Source organism: Sminthopsis crassicaudata, chromosome 1 (assembly GCF_048593235.1).
Source record: "Sminthopsis crassicaudata isolate SCR6 chromosome 1, ASM4859323v1, whole genome shotgun sequence".
NCBI classification, from domain to species: Eukaryota; Metazoa; Chordata; class Mammalia; order Dasyuromorphia; family Dasyuridae; genus Sminthopsis; species Sminthopsis crassicaudata.
In genome coordinates, this window is record NC_133617.1 from 390377609 (window position 1) to 390397087 (window position 19479).

Sequence of the window (19479 nt, forward strand, 5' to 3'; positions counted from 1 at the left end):
GGGATAAGGACAAGGTCTAAGAGCCAATCAAGGCTTCCTAGATCACCAAGAAGCCAAACAAACAATTGGAATGCTCCCAAACTGGCCCTAGTATGAAGGGCTAGTGAGAAAAGTCTATACACAGAGGTCTTTACAAAGTAGGCAACAGAAGGGTGGCTATGTTAGTTTGAAGACAGTCTAAACTAGAAGCCTCCTCTTTGCACTCATTTTAATGAAGAAGATAATGAAACAAAAACCTTTATATAAACAGTTTATTTACTCTAAACAGCAACACAGACAAAACGCCATATAAACACAAGGAAGTGATGCAGAAACAAGATGCTGGCTGACTTTGGATCTCTGGGGCTTGTAAGCAATATAACCTAGTCTCTGAAAGATAGAAAAACAAATTAAGGGTAGGGAAAGGGAAAGATTACGAATTTCCTTTTTCATACAGCCAGCTAAAGGCTAAATAGAGTTCTAAACATTTGTAAGCATGCCTGCATCAGAGAGCAAATGAAACTAGATACTAGGGAATTTATAGAAGTATAAAAGTTTATAATTTTACAGCAGTTGAAATACTGACATCAATATTAAAATAAAAGCAAGTTTTACATAACAATCAAAAATACAAAAGACTGAAGGAAGAGACCCTGTATGAAAAAACTGGGGGCAATTCAGCGAATTCAGAACTGTATACAAGTGGCGAAAATGGAAAATGGCACACACACAACCCCCTCCCCTAAGTGAATAGTCATTGTACATAGCAACATTAGATTTTGCAAAAATTTTGTAAACAAGTTCTTGCCAAACCAATCCCTTCCTTTTTAAGATGCCACAAGATCGATGTTTATGAGGGTGCAAACTTCTTGGCTTGTGCTCGAACCCTTTTCTCATATTCCACTCTGTTTTGGCTAAGGTTTAAAAAAAAAAAAAGAGAGAGAGAGAGAGAGAAAGAAAGAAAGAAAAGCACGTTAGATAAACCAGCTCCTACTACCCTGAATGTTTTTGGCTTTGCATAGTATATCTCAGACAACTTGTACACAGAATCCACGAAGAAAGAATATTCAGCCCAAAGCAATGAAAGAATCCAGAGGAAAATAGCCAAGTTAGATGAAGATTGTTTTAGAAATACTCTGATAGAACTCTTGAGTTACAAGAATTATAAAACCATAGAGCTGGAAGGGACATGAAAAGTCATCTAATCTAACCTCCTTGTTTTATAAAGAAGGAGAATAAGGTCCAGAGAGGTTGTGACCTGCCCATGAATAATTTAATGACAGAAGCAGGATCTGAAGTAGTTCTTCCAACTCCAAAGCCAGCTATTATATGAAGAAAAGCTAAGACAAAGGCAGGGCAATAGTCAATCATAAATGGACATCAGTTAATCCTGAGGACAGGAGTGAGAAAGAGGGAGAGAGAGATGAATCATTTTTACAGGAGAGGCAAGGCATGATTTGGGAAGAAACCATCAAATGAACTCTGCTGAATGAGTAGGTTAACAATAAAGAACTCCAAATTAACATCAACTGAGAGGCAGGAGGAAAAACAATTCATTCTATAAAGCCTTCTCAGGAGCATGTGCAAAAGGGAGGATGAAAAGAAAGCAGAAGAAATTCATTGCCAGCATCTGACAACACTTCCTATACCCACAAAATTACATACACCCTCCTTTCCAATTTTCTCTCTTTTTCTTTTACACACACACACACACACACACACACACACACACACACACACACACACACACACACACACACACATTTTAATCCATTTAAATCTCTTGGTTTTCATTACAAAACACAACCATCTAGAATAGTATACATACATTGGCTTAGAAACAGAAAGAGTTAAAACCATTAATTATAGAGTAAGAGTGATATACAATTGGAAAGGATGAGCAAAATTGTGGTTGACATTGAAAGTTTCCTTCTTGAAACATTCAAACATTTTAGATTACTCTTTTAATTAAATCTAATTCTTTAAAAAAATAATAATTCCCAATTCTTTAGACAAGCACAAATATCTTGATTTCTTTTATTTCTAATGTATTCCTTTGTAACTTTTTTTTTTTTCAAGATGAATTAGTCCTTTGAGGTTATATTTACCTGTCCTTTAAGATATGCTAACCTGGGAGAGGCAGACAGGGTTAACTTTCAAAAGGAAAAGTAGCCTGCACTCACACAACCACTGACAAAAAAAAAAAAAAAAAAAAAAAAAATCTCATTTCCCTAGTTACAAATGGAAATAACAAGTACAATATAGTTGAAAAGGGGCTGATGTTGGAATCATACGACTTGAATTTGAATCCCACCATTCACACTCACTGCCTGTATTACTTTGGACAAGTCATTTCATTTCTCTAGACTTCAATTTCCTTCTCTATCAAATGAGGGGATGGGACTAAAGAACCTCTAAAAAAAGTTCTTCCAATTCTAACTCTATAATCTTGTGGTCCTAACTACTTTATAAATTTGGTAATCTAGTGAGGAATGGATAATTTTTTATTTGTCTGAGGAAGAGATTGATGCAAGGAACTAAATGAAAAATGTAATATTTATAGAATTATTTTCCTGAACTCACCATTATAAATATTAAAAAGCTTGCATCACTATTACCTGGCAGTAATACTTTATGCCAACAACTTTCCATTACTTGGCTAGCTCAATATGTATAAATATATGTAAAATAACATCTTCCTCTCTCTTACTATGGGGATTTCTTGACAAAAGGGACCTAAGCAAAACAAAACAAACAAAGAAAAAAAAACAAACCCCCTCCCCCCCCACAAAAACACAGGTAGATTTCTCAGAATGTCTGCCCCAATCACTTAAAACAGACTGGTCATACTCCTAGATTAGAGAGAAAATAAGAATTACTATCCAACTTTCCTAGTGAACTATACAATTCAAACCCAAACCAAAATATCTCCCTAAGGATACTGTTTCACCTAAGAATTATTTTTAGAATGTTGAATGCTTTTTCTTTAATAATTAGTATCCAATCCTCAATTAGGGTCTTTATTCTTTTACATAAAACCTTACCCCCAAATCTGCATCTCCTGTCAATCCAAAGGACACAAAAATGCTCCTTGGGGTGCTGACTTGTTCACAATGTCTTTTGGATTTTCCCTTCCTAGTAACTTGGCAGGCTGCTGTAATAGCCCTTCAAGAGGCTGTTTTAAGAGATACAGGATTATCTGGGTTATGCCCACAATCTAGAAAATCACATTAAGTTTAGCTTTTCATGAAACAAGAGTAACAAGAGGGCCAGATTTTCCAAATTAATAACTTTTAAATAAAATCTAAGAGCCCAAGCTTAAGTTTAGCTTCCAAATAAAAACATGTTCCTGTTCTCAAGAAAGTTGATTTTTCAAAAGAAGATACACCCTTGCCAAGTTGAATGAACTACATTTTGTTATGTGCCGGCACTAATTCTACCCCAGCTCACCTGTTCCATGCGTATAAAAGGTCATGTGTTCATCTGGCTCTACTTCAGTATTTATAGCCTCTCCCTAGAATAGAGTCATAACTCTATTGAAATACTACCTTAAAAGATATACCTCTTGAATTTTAAATTCTTTAAATTGAGTAAATACAAAAAGGGAGCTTATTAAAAAAAAAATATTATGGTGAATATTCTTGCAAAATTACATAAGTAACTTAATTTATCCTATAAAAATGATAGCTCCAAAAATACCTTAATATATTTGGTTGAGGGGTACACCTGTACCTGATTCCCAAATGTGGACTATGACCCATTTTAGAAAGATTTACTTTTCTTCCTTCACATGACTCTCTTTACCCAAGAATTTTTGTGTTAAAATATTTGCAAATGACTTCAGGTTATCAATCTCAACTCTCAAATTGCCTCTTTACCTCCAAAAAATGAATTCTAAACAAACTTTATCTGCTCTACCCCAATGCCCTAAGAATTAGGCTACTGGCACAGAAGTCATTTTTTCTTCTAATTTGGGGGAGGGGGAAATTAATATATCACATTACCCATCAATGACAAGACCATTTCAATCTGGATGTACAAGGTTTTCACACTGTAACAAGTATGTGCATATCTTTTATCTAATTTTAGCACAGAGAATGGACCTATTTTTGCCTTCTCCTAAGGAGAACATTTATGCGATGGGGCAATTTACTAAATCACTCATATCAAGGTTGAAACAATTGACTGTTTTTTCTATATTACTTGTTCCCTTTCTCCTGTTTTAGCTTCTTCTCAAACCCAGATTAGTTCTATACATGGCCTTGTGAGGAGAAAAAGATAGATGGATATTCAAGCCCAAAAGGCATGAAAAGCTGAGAATTAAGAAAAAAATTTTATCACCTGCCCTTCCCCCCCCAAAATGCCTGAAGACTCAATACTTCTACAAATAGAGCAGACTGAAAAGATACTGAGACTCAACCCAGGCAGAGATTGAGCAGATGACCTCTCTGTACAAGACAGGCTTTTCGTTTCATCTTGCTTGATAAAATAAGTGAATTATCTTATTCAGGATTTTGAATAATCATACCAGTGCTCTATAAACTTAAGATGGTGGAAAATTGACCCAATTGTAATTAAATGCTGACATAATGTAGTCAAAGAGGATGACTAAGGAGATTAATTGGCAAGTTAAGAAGATAAAAGTGAGTGAGGAACTAAAGTTGCATAGCCATCATCTGCTTCTATGTCCACAAAAAGATGACACTTATACAGGCATCTTTTTGTCACACATAGCTACTTTGTCCTCATCAAAGTCCCTTATGCACCTAATGGCTCTTATACATGATATGGTAGACATGTCTCAATATACTTAGCAATCAAGTCTCCTTCCTTCTAAATTTAAGGAAGGCTACAGAGGTAGTAAAAGGGTTGGTATTACTATTGCTCATCACCCTCCAACAAACTGATAAACTCCACCTATTCCCAGGTTTCTAAGTAAAACTCTAAAAGGAGAATAATTTATAATCATTCAAATAGCTCATTTTTGTTTCAAGCATACTATACTAAAATTTAGCTCTCTATAGTCAGTCCTGCCAAATATGGCACATATTATAAGAACAAGCTTTTTGTTAAAAGCACAGAAGTCAAAATAAATAAATCATGTACAATAAAAACAAATATTAGAATGAAATACTAACCAGTAAATTGTGTAAGCCTCTGCTTGAGCTGGGTCTTGAATATTTGGTTCATTTAGAAGTTCTTGTATTCCTAACAAGATCTGTGTAAGAGAAAAAAAAATGTTGAATCAAGACTTTTCAAAAAAAAAAGCGGCAAAAAAAATTCCCTGTAGTTTTTTACAAAGGCACCTTCAATGTCATGGTTTGTTACAAAATCTTTCTGTCAACTCTCCAATTGGGAAAATTATTTCCCTACCTGTTTAATTGTGATTGCTGGCCTCCAATCCTTATCTTCTTCTAAGATGGACAGACACACTGTGCCTGAAGGATACACATTTGGATGAAATAATGGTGGTTCAAATTTACCTAGATAATGATGGAAAAGGAAGGCAAGCCAAATTAAAATGTACAGTTCTAATGCATTTTATAAGAAATAGGTAGTACTGCTAGAACTAAGGCCTACCAGTAGTAACTACATCTTGAATCTATTTGAGATTTTGTAACTCCCCCCCTTCCCAAATAAAAACTGAAATTCAACACTAACAGTCAATTCCCAGAAGCCTTGCTAAACTATGAGGAAAATGCTAACAAAATTACAAACTACAATTGTGGTCTAGAGAGAGGGAAAAGAAAAAAAAAAAACTTTCCAATTTTGGGTTTTTCTCCAATTTGAAGAACAAAGCTAGAAAGTAGTCTAAAGATTCTGGGAAAGAAGATAACACAAACTAGTGATCTCATTGATCTGTTCTTTTCTAAGGGGATTAGTGGAACCCAGATCATCTCTTCCCTCAATCTGTTTTTTGAGATGTGGTACACTTTCCCAAAGAAGCCAAAAACCATAATGACTCCAAGTGTGGTATGGTAAAAATAACAATGGATTTGGAATCAGGTTATGTTCAACTCCTAGCTCTACCATCTGGTGTAACCTTGGGGCATATCACTTTTGTTCTCATTTTCTTCATCTTTGAAAAGAGACCGAACTAGATGATCTTTCCTTCTTCAGTTCAAATTTCCCATGACTACAACAGTACGGTATGGAACTGACAAGGGTCTTATAGGACTTGACCATCTGTTCAGTGAAAAAAAACATTACCTGGATTTTTAACTGGTGGGGATTATATCACCAATTTAGAAGAAAAATGATGGATATTTCCAGAATATTTCAGGAAAATGTGAAAACTCACATCAACAATTTGCCATGAATTTTACATCAAAATACTGAGGTTTTTTAAAGGATCCTGAATTCAAATGTGGTTGCATCTTCCCCCAAACTTACCCTCTGTTTAGGAGTCTGTACATTATCCAAGATACAAACAACAGAAGACAACAAATGAGATTTGTACATTGAATTTAAAATAATTTCTCAATCTGGCTAGTGGAAACCCCTCCAGGCACAAAAAAATGGCTGTTTAGAACAAGCATCACTCTGCTATTTTCAGGCCAAGACTTGACAGCCTTAGTGAACACAGAACAAACTTCTGTGGTTCAAACTGTGGCTATGAGGTGTATGAGATAGTAATCAGAGTGAATCTCCAGTTAGTCACATTCATCTCAATTATCCAATCAGCCTCTCTTAATGGCTAAATCTCCTTCGGTAAGTCCAGGGCTTCAGCAATCACGTATTCTCAAGAAGCTTTTGGCTATTGCTATAGTAGAAACTATTAAGAAGATCTGCTTACTTGGGACTTAACTGTACTTACATTTTGGTGGTGAAGATGGATAATCATCCTTAAAAAGCATCCGTAGTTTAAATAAACCTCCTTCCCATGGTGTCTGCCAGGGAATTAAACCAAAGTTAGGTGTGTCATTTGCTTTTGGTGTAGGATAAGTAGAAAAAGGGAGGGCAATTACTAATGTCTATTATAGCCCAGATCTGTCTATCACATAGTCACTGTTAAACAAAATAGCCTAATGAATACACAGGTAGCCAGGAACCTGAACACAATTTCAATTAGTCAACAGGCTTTTTACTAAGGACATTTTACTATGTGCCAGGGCTTGTGCTAAGGGCTAAGAATATAAAACAAAAGTAAAACAAAAACAGTCGCCGACCTTGAAGCTTACATTCCAACAAGGGAAGACAACATATATAGATTAGCACACACAAAATAAATACAGAGCAAATGGAAGGTAACCTTAGAGGAGCTAGCACTAGTGGTTTGAGGGAATCAAGAAACATCTACTAGAATAAGTGGTGTCTGAATTAAAGCTTAAAGGAATCTAGAGATTCTAGAAATCAGAATTTGGGAGGAATGTATTCTAGAATGTGATATTCAAATGACAATATGGCTGGATTATAAAATAGAATGAAAGGATGTTAAAAGGGAGGAACAGAAGAAGTAATGAAAAGTTTAAATGCCAAAGGATTTTCTATTTGATCCTGGAAATTACCGGGAGGTTACTGGATTTTATGGATTTCATAGGAGTTTTATACTTTGGGGGGGGGGGGGGATCACAATAAGATTTGAAAATGATGGGATCTAGAGTTCTCTGCTTTGCATTTATCTAGAAGCAAAGCACTAAAAGCAGTAATATGAAAGAAAACTTGGGACTTTGAAACCATCTTTGAAAGTTTTTTATAATTATAACTACCAGAGTATTTTGGCAAAGAAAGGTAAGGAAGTATAAAAGATTACAATCTATGTGGCTACATTTTGTTAGCCAAATTTTTCATGATTTCAATTAGATACAGATTCTTTGTTGCTCATTTTAGGTGAATCGGAGATTTTTGGCTGTCAAAACAGAAGCTGTTCTCCTTGTTCCAATTCAGATTAATTTCAGGGTTCTGGTATAAAAAAAACCACAACTATATTTTTTACTTTATGAAATATAACAAAGTTTTCCAACTTTCTGGGAAATACATCTCCTTATCTTGTAAACAGTATCAGAGGATGGCAAACTGCTAAAAGGTCAAAATAAAGGCAGTAGGCACTTTTATAGTTTTCCCATGATTACTCACAAAAAGAGTAAGAGGCTGCTTTTTTGGAAAGGCAAATCAAAGAAGATCCCATTCAATAGCTTGGGGGATAAGGTTGAATTTCACTAGGGGGAAATGTAGCATTATCTTTATGTTATATGCCTGAGCAAAGAGATCTGCCCAAGTAGCTACTCTTGACTAGTTAGGCCAAAAAGTTTTTTTGTAAGTACATTCCTTAGTTTAGGAGTCAGAAATGTTGGTTATTACAGGATTTCTTTCTTTAAATTCCCTGACAGCAAGAATTCTTTCAAACTTTGTATTTTTATCTCCAGCATCTAAATGGGTACCTGGCACAGAATAGGTATTTAATAAATGTTTGCTGACTGACTGAAGGAAAATATCTTCACGTCAATGAGATTACTCATGATTGATTCTCTTCATGGAATTCAGAGGATTATATCACTTCAAAGCTACCACTTGAACCAGAGAAACCATAATTTGTCCTAGTTCCAAAAGTTTCTAATAAAGAAGTTCCTATTACTTATTTCTTATGACAAAGTCTACAAGACTCTTTGGTACTATATGTTTTGCCTTGTCTTATCTTTAAAAAGCAAAAAAGAAAAAAAAAAAGCAAAAAAACAAAAAAAAAAAAAACAAAAAAAAAAACCACCTCTAGTTTTTAGTGTCGTGGTGTGTGTGTGTGTGTGTGTGTGTGTGTGTGTGTGTGTGTGTGTGTAAACATTTAAACAAAAATATCCAATACTGCTATATCCTGGAGTCATGCTGAAATAGGTTTTGCAATCTTTCCTTCTAAGTCCTGATGAACTATTTTATTCACTTATAAGGCTCATCTCCAAAGCCTTACTCTGGAAATTCTGTTGAAGAAAAACACTTAGCAGTTGAATACCATCATGTCTCCTTCTACTCACTTCCATAAAAGAAAAAGTGACATGGTTACCAACATAAAGACACAGTTTCTATGTGACAATGGCAACCTCAGATCATTGTATTATGTATTTTGTATCTAATACTTCCAGCACAAAAATGGGTTATATCAAACCCTCTATACCAGCCTTGAAGATGGCTAAGATTAAAGGTGCAGTCTCTAGCACTGAAACAATAGTGTTCTAGCCTAGTAAAGGAATTAAAATCGTTCAACTAGCTTACTGTGCCTATATTCTAATCAAAAGCTAAGATGGTCTACTTACATGTAAACATCTGGAAGTTTAAGTGGATGTAGGGCCAGGACACTAGCAGTACCTTGAAAGTATGAGCAAATGGGAAAACAAACAAGCAGCAAGTTTGTTTTGGAAAAGCTTATATCAGAAAGTTTTCACTTAGTTTGCATTCCATAGACCAATTCTGACCTATATGCAGCTTCTGCTGACGTGTGAGGCCTATGGAAATGGCAAGCTACTGAGAAATCTTACCCCTTTCTTTCCTGGAATGGCACATTCCCAGTTCATGAGATTCATTGTGCCATCTGGATTTTTCGTAGGTACTGCTACAAAGCCCTAAGTTTAAAAAACAAAAACAAAAGCATCAACTGAAGAATCTTACTTCATAATACTCCAGAAAACATAAGTCCTATTAACAAGATCAACCAGTCTCAATGAGATGATTGAGGCCAATTCTAATGACCTTGTACTGAAGAGAGCCATCTACACCCAGAGAGAGGACTGTGGGAACTAAGTGTGGATGACAACATAGCATTTTCACTTTTTTTGTTGTTGTTTGCTTCCATTGTTTTCTTTCTCACTTTTTTCTTTTTGTACATCAAGATAATTACATAAATATGTATACATATTTTGTATTTAACATACATTTTAACATGTTTAATATATATCGGATTACATGCCATCTAGAGGAGGGGATGGGGGAAAGGAGGGAAAAATTTGAAACACAAGGTTTTGCAAGGATCAATGTTGAAAAATTACCCATGCATATGTTTTGAAAATAAAAAGCTTTAATTTAAAAAAAAAAAAAAAAAAAAAAAAAAGAATTAATCAGTTTGACCCATAGTCAGAGACCTGAATAAATTGTTCCTAGTTGGTAGTTCAATTGAGAAAAGGCTAAATCACATTTTGCTTGTTACACAGAAATTATATTGTACTTACAAAAGGATGATCTTTTCTCCAAGCTTTCCTCTCCTGTGCAAGTCTGCTGAGGGCTATTCCAGACATATTCAAAGTCCCTCTAGTACAAATGCAAAAGAGACAGAGTTAAGTCAGAACATTCTTCTGACTACTCTGTTGTAAACACTAACTTGGTTCTCTATCCACTCCTTATTAATACTTATTTTTTGGGTAAAGGAAGTCAGTGGAAGCCTGACAATGCTCATCCATTACTCTTTGCCTCAAGCAAGCAGATTTATATTTTTATACTGATTATTAGATTATTAAAGGAATCAAATTAATACTCAAGAGACTATAATGCTGGCAAGATAACTCCACCCAGTGTTTGATGTTTGCACTACACTTGGAGGAAATTAGTGTTCACTATATTGACAAGACTACCACAGTGGCCAAAATAGGACTTCACAGAAGAATGAAGATATCAGATTCACCTTATAGTTCTAAGTATTATTTCCAGACCTTTTCATTCCATCCTCTTTTAGAGACACACACACACACACACACACACACACACACACACACACACACACTCTCTCTCTCTCTCTCTCTCTCTCTCTCTCTCTCTCTCTCTCTCTCTCTCTCTCTCTCTCTCTCTCTCTCTCTCTCTCTCTCCATGTCTATTACCCTGAGGTCATAAGTGCAAAAGTACTGTTATAATGCTTACCCCTATTCCCCAAATCAAAAGTACTGTTATAATGCTTACCCCTATTCCCCAAATCTGAATCTTCCCTTTATGAGTGGGATGTAAATTCCTTGAAGACAGATGTTTTTACTTTTGTCCTTCTAATCCTAAGGCATTACTACATAGTAAGAATTTAATAAATGCTTACTGAATAAATATAACTCTATCTAAACCATTAAAACTGGTTAGCAGCACAATCATACCATAATGGCAAAGTCAAAATAGCAAAAGAGTGATGCTGGGAAGGCTAGAGCATAGAAGAAATGGATGTTGGCTTGTGGGATCATATGAACTTAGAACCTGTGCCACTAGTTTCAGTGTTTGCTCTTAAGTTGCTGAGGATAGTCAGTAACTACTTTGGCAGTTATATAGTCCTGATACCAACCATATCATTATGGAGTTCATTTCCAGAAGGGAGAAATGCTTATTTTATAGTTAACAAAAAGAGTGTGTGAAACCAGTCCTGGGGCTCAGAATTCAAATATGTCCTGAGTGAAAAAAAGGTACAAAGAATGAAGAGCTTTAAGCTATTAATTGTGGATAAAACTTAATTAAGTGTTTCCTTGTCCAAAAAAAAGGGGGGGGGGAGGGGAGATAGCGATCCAAAAGAAAAAAAGAATTGTGTTAGTAGATAGCAACACTAATTATAATTAATTAGATTATCAAGACATCACCTTGTTCTCTTCCCCCATCTGGCAGACCTTTTCCTTCTCATTAACCACTGTATTCTTGTGTATTTGTCAAATTCACAAAAATATTCTGTGAGATGTGATTGGGGAGAAATGGATTGACTTAGAGAAATGACTTTTAATCCAAGCTTCATTTTCCTCATCTATAAAACAGTACCAACTACCAGCCCTACCAATCTCAGAGAGTATCGATGTTTCTATGGTATACATAAAAAAGTTACTCAGATAGACATTCACATATCTACCAAGTACTAGCCTCAAGGGTTAGGAAGGCAATGGAAACCTTTACCTAGAAGTAATACTATGAAAGCTAGAATGTAGTATTATGTATTCGATGTACTATTAAAAGAACATTCCTAGCAATATGGTTTCAAGTTTTTGCATTATGTTGTTTCCTTCAGAGAAAAGGTAGCAATGCCAATTTTGTAGTGTAAATTAATGTAATTGTCTACTTCTAAGTTTCATGCAATGTTATAAGAACACCCATCATAGTGAAAAGTGAAAATTGTCCCATGGAGGCACAATGTATCTTTTAAGATCAGTGCTAGAGTAAATTTAGGGTAAATTACTCAGATATTTGGGGCAGAAATACTAATAGCAGAAGGAAGGTCCAGTACAGAAAAGTGAAAGCCTCACGTATTATAAACTATCACCTTTTGACATAAATACTTACCTCTAACCAATTATGATCCATCCCTCTCCCTGCCATCTATTTTTTGTTGTTGAGGCAATCGGGGTTAAGTGACTTGCCCAGGGTCACACAGCTAGGAAGTATTAAGTGTCTGAGACCATATTTGAATTCTGGTCCTCCTGAATTCAGGGCTGGTGCTCTATCCACTGTGCCATCTAGCTGCTCTCATCCCATTTACTCTTGACAAGAGCTATTTAAAGAACAATGATGATTTCTTGTATTTCACCACTCTCTCCCAGCTAACACACAGCAAAACAGTCTGATATCCATCTTGTGACAGGAAAGGTACTCATATATACAACTTATTAGACCAGAAAAAAGAGAGGAAAAATACCCTTCAATTAAAAATCTCCAAATAAATTACCAAAAGAAATAGGTTTAAAGGATTTGCTAGTGTGCTTATTGCAGACTGACCAACTTTACCCTAAAGCTAATTTTTAATCTTTCCCTCTTCATTAAAAAATGCACCCAAATAACAAAACATCAAACTTGAACAGAATTAACATTTTTAGTAACAGTATTCCTCCAACCTTTTGTGGTGACAAAGAAGTCAAGCTATTGAGAGGATGCTCATGTACTAGGGAATGGCTGAACAAGTTGTACTATATGATTGTGATGAAGAACTTTAGGTTATTAATTGTGGATGAAATTTAAGAGTTCCCTTGTTAAAAAAAAAATCACTTCATTCATAAGTTGAGTTATAAAATACTATAAGAAATGAAAAGGATAGTTTCAAAAAAACTGGTACATGAACTGATGCAAAATGAAGTGAGCAGAACCAGGGGAATCCTGTACACAGAAATAGCAATATTGTTAGATGATCACCTGTGAATGACTTAGCTATTCTGATCAATATCATAATCCCAAACAAACTCTAAGAACTCATGATGGGAAAAGCTATCAATCTACTGAGAATGAACTAATGGAGTTTAAATACAGATTAAGGCAGGCACATGCTAACACATGCGCATGTATACACACACACACATACATACGCACATATATTTTAAAACTTTGTTCTGGATCTTCATTTTCTTTTGCAACTCTTAATATGGAAATGTTCTGCATGACTACATGTAGATATATCAAATTATTTCAAACTAAAATTTTTTTTAAACGGATGTTTAAAATTTTTGTTTAAATAATTGAGGAAAAAATAAAAATTAAATGATAAAAAAAGACCGAGGAAAAGAATCATATAATTTTTAGATCATCCTTAGTAATTAACAGTGCTTCACATATATTACAGGCTTAACAAGTTTATTAAGAAAAAACCCCCAACAAATAAAAAAACAATACTACTTCAGAATTCTAGCCAGTCCATTTCTTTCCCACATATGGATGAATTTTTTTTTTCCCTATCTCCTTTCTCATAAATCATTATTTAGTTTTTCATAACTGGATTCAAAGAAAGTAAAGGAAGGCAATATACAGTTGGAGTATCACCAAGGAACTTACCACATTATTTTTGAAAGACAATGAGTGAGGGTTCTCAATTAAAAACAAACCTCCAACTCAGTAGCATCTGTTTTAATACTAATCCTGAACCACCTTAGATCTATGAAATACTGCAAGAGCTCTAAAAATTCAATAATCTTAGGAAAATTTCCTATGATCTTTATAACATACCTAGGGGATGAGGTAGAAAAAAGTCAACACAGCCAGTTCAAAGATAATGAAACATAGAAAGACTGAAGTGATGTTCAAGGTCATCTAGCAACAGCTTGAAATCAAAACAGATCTTTTAATTCATAGACCAGTTTTATCCAGTAGGATAGAGTTCAATCCTTTATAGCTTTGAATACTAATAATAGGAATAAACAATACCCACAAGCAAGAATAATTATGGAGAAAAGAAAGGAAAAAGGAAAATAATAATGGCTTTTGAAATCAAAGGATCTGAGCTTAGTCCAGGCTTTGCAGCTTACTACCTGAAGGACTTTGAACCAGTCACTCAACCAGTTTGGGTCTCAATTTCACTATCTGTAAAGTGAGATCACTGAATTAGATGACTTTTAAAGTCCCTTCCTGCTACAGATTCTATGATTTTATATAAGAGAAGTAGGAGAATCGAAGTGCTAAAACTGTCACTTATTCCACAGGTATACTGGGCAAGAACTGCTTACTTCTGCTCTCTAATACAAACCTAAATACCTACATTCAAAAAAATCAAATTATATGATAGCTTTCCCAGGAATTATTTATCGCTTGAATGAAGGCTAGAGGTTACTGGACAAAGTAATCTCTCAAGGTCAAGTCTAATCTTTAGTTTTAGCTTAAATTCCCTGTTAGTATATTTAACTAAATTCTAAACAAAGTGCTTCTTGCCCCCACCACTTCTTTTATAGAAATGCTACTGAGGAGAGCTTAAATATACACCTGTTAGAATTAGAAGAGATGTTCTAATTCTAGGATTCTCTGTTTATCAAGAGAAAAGTTAAATATTACTTTATGATTATAAGTAACCAACAAAGCAAGATCTAGCTTTAAATTTAAGCACATAATAGACTAACCAAGTGTTCCTAGTAGTTTAAAAGCAAAAACATTAAGTCAAAGAAATAATAATAAGCTTATTAAACATTCAGAGACAAGGTAAAAACACTTCATTCATAGGCTGAGTTACAAAATAGCAATGTTTCAGTTTTTCTCCCTTAGGATTCCTTAGAATGAATGGTTTGAGCCTTACCTGATATAGCCTGAATCACACTTAAAATGCTTCTTACACCTTGTATAATCCTCAGGTACATAACAGTAACTTTGAGATCCATCACTTAGTGAAACTAAGTTCTGGTACAACTGTTTAACAATTCAGAACTAGAAACTGAAACCAGTCTAAAGCATCTACCTCTTAACCATTCTAGACTCTGGGACATGATCTATTTTTGTAATAGAACCAAAAAAATTTGTAATGAATTCAAAATTTAGTTAAATTCTAGAAACATCCTTTTTGATATCAGATTCCAATAGTTTTTTCCCTAGTAATGAGACTTTTAAGATGTTTTTTAAGTCAAATAAAAGCTTAAGTTAAAAAAAGGAAAGTTAAAATTGTGGGGCTGAATTTTTAATTTCACCTCATGCAATTTTGTTCCAATCACTCCCATTAGAAGTAACACTATTTATTAACCGTGATACTGCAAAAAATATTCAAAAAATTTTTAATGTGTCCTATCATCTAGTATTTTATTTTGATCATATGCCACTAAAACCAAAAACCAAAAAAAAAAAGGATGGGGGAACCTCAGGCTTATTCCTCTGTCTGTATGTTTAAAAATGCTAACTGGGCCTATGAACCAAAGAAATAATTTTAGGTTTCTTTGGTAGAGTTCTGTATATTTGTCTTTTCTCACAAGTGAAAAACTGGACTTTCCTTTCACTCTTCCTAAAGGGATAGGGCATCTCTGAAAAACTGGCAAGAATGAAAGAGGGAATGGTTATTTTTCTTTAAAAAATGAAAAGAAGTCAAGGATAAAAGTAGAAAATATTAATTGTTCATACTTCCAAAAAAGCACAAATGTAGCCAATACACCACATGGGATTCTACTCTGAAGAGATTACAAAATGGCAATGCAATTTTTCCTCTTGCTAACTTTCCTCAATTTCTGCTCTATATCAGGCAAGACTTGTCTACCAAACCCAAGAGTTATTGACAATAAAATCAAGCCCAGAGATTAGAAGGTTTGGGAAAACAAACAAACAAAACAAAAAAAAAAAAAAACGAAAACAAAAATAAAAATATTGTCCCATGTTCTCTTAATCCAACCAATCACATTTTGGTTGTGTATTCCTTTCAAAGCCTGGATGGATAGTTACTTTTTCTTTTCGGAGGTGGGGCAAAAACAGAGAGCAGTCAGAATTACACTGCTTGCATAGAGAAGAAGCTAAATGGCCCAATATAAGTTTTTCTTTTAATTCTAAGATCATGGGGAATTTTGGACTACCTACCTAATTCACCCATCCCTTAGCCTCTCACTCAAGTTTCACGTGGGTATTATTTTGCTTGCTCTGCTACTACTGGTACATTGAACTGGGTTCAGACTTGGGGGAAAAAACCCCTCAATTCTTAAGTTTCTCAGTATCGTGCACAACCCCTGCAATGTGCTAATAAACCATTCCATCACTCCAAAGTCTAATCAATCAAAACTGATAGAAAAGATGGGATGGGAAAGGGGTGTTCTGAGAGACACACATTTCGGGGCGTACATTTCGAGCAGCCTTTTAATGTTTTTAAGAAAGCCACCACGTTCCAAAGACAGTTCTCTACGATACTTTTACCTGCCTTTCCCGGCTCCAAAAAATCCCTAAATATCTGGAATCCCTCTTCCAAATCTCTATTAGCAGAACTCAGTGCAAAGAACCAGGAGGCCAAAGGATGGCTCTGACTCGATCTGGATGTATGACCTTGGACAAGTCGCGTCCACCGTCCCGAATCTGTTTCCCCCTCTGCTAAAAGGAGATCCTTGAAAGAGAACTCCTGGCCCCTTCTATCGTGGATCTCTCACCCAGGATGACTCTCCCTTTCCACGGATGAAGGAAGGGATACGTCCCTCCCAGCTACCTACTTTGGGAGGCCTATCCGGGGTCTCGGAGCTTCCCAGGGGAGACGGATGGAGCATCCGAGGTCGGACTGCCCCCCCCCCACCCAACCCCGGCCTCCTTAGGGGCGGACAGACGCGCCGAGGTAGCCCGGCCCAGTCCCCGGAGAGGAAAACGTCCTAGCTCCCAGCCGGTCTCCCGGACCGCGAAGCCCGGTCAACTCCGCTCCATTTTCCAGGCCATGGTCCGGCCTGATGGCCGCAGCTTCAGGCGGGGACCAAGAAGAGGAGGGAGCGGGGCCGAGCCCGGCCTCGACAGAAAGGAGGAGGGAGAGGGAGAGAGGGAGGAGGGAAGCGGCGCTGCTGCTGCTGCTGCTGCTGCTGCCGCCGCCGCCGCCACCGCTGCTGCCGCCGCCACTGCCGCCGCCGGGCCCAGCTCGGCCCGACCCGGCCCAGAGGGGGTCGCCTCACCTCAGCACGGCCGCGGCCCCCGGCAAGTGTCCCGGATCGAGGCGGAAGGTGCCCGGATGGTCGGTGGCTACGGCGGCGCTTCCCTTTGTCTCGGGACTTTCCCTCCGGAGCCCGCTCCGCGCGCAGCCGGACCCAAGACGGCAGGACCCCGGCGCGGCGCGGCGCGGGGCGGGGCGGGGGGAGGGGGAGGGAGCCGCGGGCTGCCCTGTCGCCCGCCTGCACCCGCGCGCCGCCGCCACCACCACTCCCGCTGCTCCCCCGGCTCTCCTTTCCCCTCCCCTTCTTGCCCGTGCCTTTGCAGTCCCACCGGCCACACTGGCTGGACCAGTTCGCCTCCCCAGGGAGTGCAACGGGGTATGAACTTCGGGCGTAGGGACCCCCGAGGAGCGATTTCTTCCACAGGCAGGGACTTAGCTACCTGTGCACTTAAAGGAGCCGCATCCCTAATATTAGGGACCATATGCAAACTACCTTTCGGAATGAGTTCGTTCATCTGAAGATACGCGTGGAAAGAAGAACAAAAAGGGGGAGCAGGAAATCCCAAGGATTCTTCAGATGCTTGGAGGGGAACACCAAGAGTGTCAATCTCCGAGGTCTCCTAGTTAAATAGAATAAAAGATCTCGGAGAAAAGTGCAATGGGGCCTACAAATCAACACGAACATCTCAGTATCCATATGACCCCCAAAAGCACCGAAATCTCTGAAACCTTTCTGGATTGGTCATTTTTGAGGAATGGGCGGAGCTTATCTCAGATTCACCCAATAAGAGGGTTTGGTACAAAATTCCGCCTCTTGCCGGACAGACGGAAGGAGAATTGTAGACAGTCCCTAAGAGACTGCAGGAGCCAAGAGAATGGGGGAGGGGCGGGCTACAGTGTGGGGGAGGGGCAAGAACGAAGGACCCGGGGCCTGGGCGGGGGAGGAATTTAGTGGGCGAGCCTCGTACGGCCTTCCTGCTGAAGCTTAAGTCGAGGTCCTCCTTGTTTGTCGCGTAAGCTCCTTTTCGCCGGAGTCCCTAGCTGGGCTGGGGCGAGGCTTCGAGAGCCCGGGACTGGCCCGGCCTAGGCTGAGCCAGGCTGTGCTACCTCCAAAGCTCGGGCATGGCCTCCTCCTTCCACTCGCCCTAAGGCCCTAATTGTGCTGTAGGCTCGTAGCCCTGGAAGCATCCCTTCCTCCGGTCTGTGGAGGCTCCCGGGCGCAGAGAGATCAAAGCCTCCTGCCCAAGGTCACCCGGGCTGTGAGATGCTGAGTCACATTCGAATTCAGCTCTTCTGACTCCCCGCGGCTTCTCTTGGGTCTTTTAATTTTTTATTAGATTAGAATGCTAGGCTGGGACCCTCTGCCCTGAAAGGCCCATCTGTTCCGAGATTATTAAGGAGCTACCTAAGGTGTAGAACTCATCCTCGGAGCAGTCTTATCTCAGAGATTGGAAGAGACTTTATAAATCACTCTCTCTTATCGTCTTTCTAGACAGCCCCAGGGCTGTCTCCTCCAATAAGACTTCCTCTGAGCCCACATTTGGAAGTCATAGACCTTTAGAGCTGGAAAAGACCTTGGAGGTAATTTATTTTTAACATCTGCGGCTCCCTGTTGCATAAACAATAAAGTACAAACCATTGTCCGAGGATAGCTCCAGTTCCCTCTGTAGATAAGCGTAGGCTCGTTCTCTATAACTGGAATATATTTTATCTTTTTCTCCATATGCCAAAATCTATTCCCTCACCTCAAAAGTCACCTCTTCCAGTAAGCCTTAATTAACCCATCCCGAATTTTCTGACATTAGTTTAATTGGAGTTATTCCTTTACTCTTATTCTATTGGCTGCTTTATATCTGTATTATTGTGGACACAATCTCCCCCGGGGCAGCCAGGTGACACAGTGTTGGACTCCGAGCCGGGAAGACTCATGTCTCAGACACTTATTAGCTGTGTGACTCTGGGCAAGTCATTTAACCCTCTCTGCCTCGGATCCTCCTCTGTTGGAGCTGGAGAAGGAAATGACGAACCCCTCCACTTTTGTCAAGAAGGCCCCCAATGAGGTCATGAAGAGATGCACAACTTTTTCTCAAGTAGATTGCAAGCTTTTTGACGTCAGGAATTGTTTTACCTTCTATCTTTGGCATCATCTTGCAGTGCCCCTCACTTCCTAAGCAGGTTCTCCCAAACCTGGTATTCCACATCCAAGATACTCTATAGGTCTGTATCTATTCTCAGGCAGATGCAGAAGTCATAGCTCTCATGCCTTCACTGGTGTGTTTACTAACCAG

The 19479-nt window shown here is 38.0% G+C and overlaps 1 protein-coding gene across 3 annotated transcripts; it reads right to left on the reverse strand.

Annotated features, from left to right (window-relative positions):
- Window positions 1-237: 237 nt before the first annotated feature.
- Window positions 238-17809, reverse strand: UBE2I (ubiquitin conjugating enzyme E2 I). 3 transcript variants are annotated; one of them, XM_074279674.1, is made up of 7 exons: window positions 17685-17809; window positions 10131-10209; window positions 9444-9527; window positions 6797-6869; window positions 5353-5462; window positions 5118-5197; window positions 238-893 (listed from the first exon to the last, which is right to left on the reverse strand). In XM_074279674.1, exons 2-7 carry the CDS (start codon window positions 10194-10196, stop codon window positions 830-832), a joined length of 477 nt encoding a protein of 158 aa, XP_074135775.1. In that variant the 5' UTR covers window positions 10197-10209; window positions 17685-17809; the 3' UTR covers window positions 238-829. The 3 variants fall into 3 exon arrangements, with proteins under 3 accessions (XP_074135775.1, XP_074135777.1, XP_074135776.1); XM_074279676.1 differs by lacking the exon at window positions 17685-17809 and adding an exon at window positions 17214-17457; XM_074279675.1 differs by lacking the exons at window positions 238-893; window positions 17685-17809 and adding exons at window positions 1722-3493; window positions 17214-17456.
- Window positions 17810-19479: the final 1670 nt, after the last annotated feature.

Excerpts from the sequence above, each read along its gene's own strand:
- UBE2I (XM_074279674.1), bottom strand. The coding sequence starts at position 10,196 with ATGTCTGGAATAGCCCTCAGCAGACTTGCACAGGAGAGGAAAGCTTGG. Across the intron at positions 5,463-6,796 it reads TCCATCTTCACCACCAAAAT|GTAAATTTGAACCACCATTA; the intron begins GTAAGTACAGTT and ends ATCATTATCTAG. Across the intron at positions 894-5,117 it reads GAGGCTTACACAATTTACTG|CCAAAACAGAGTGGAATATG; the intron begins GTTAGTATTTCA and ends TTTAAACCTTAG.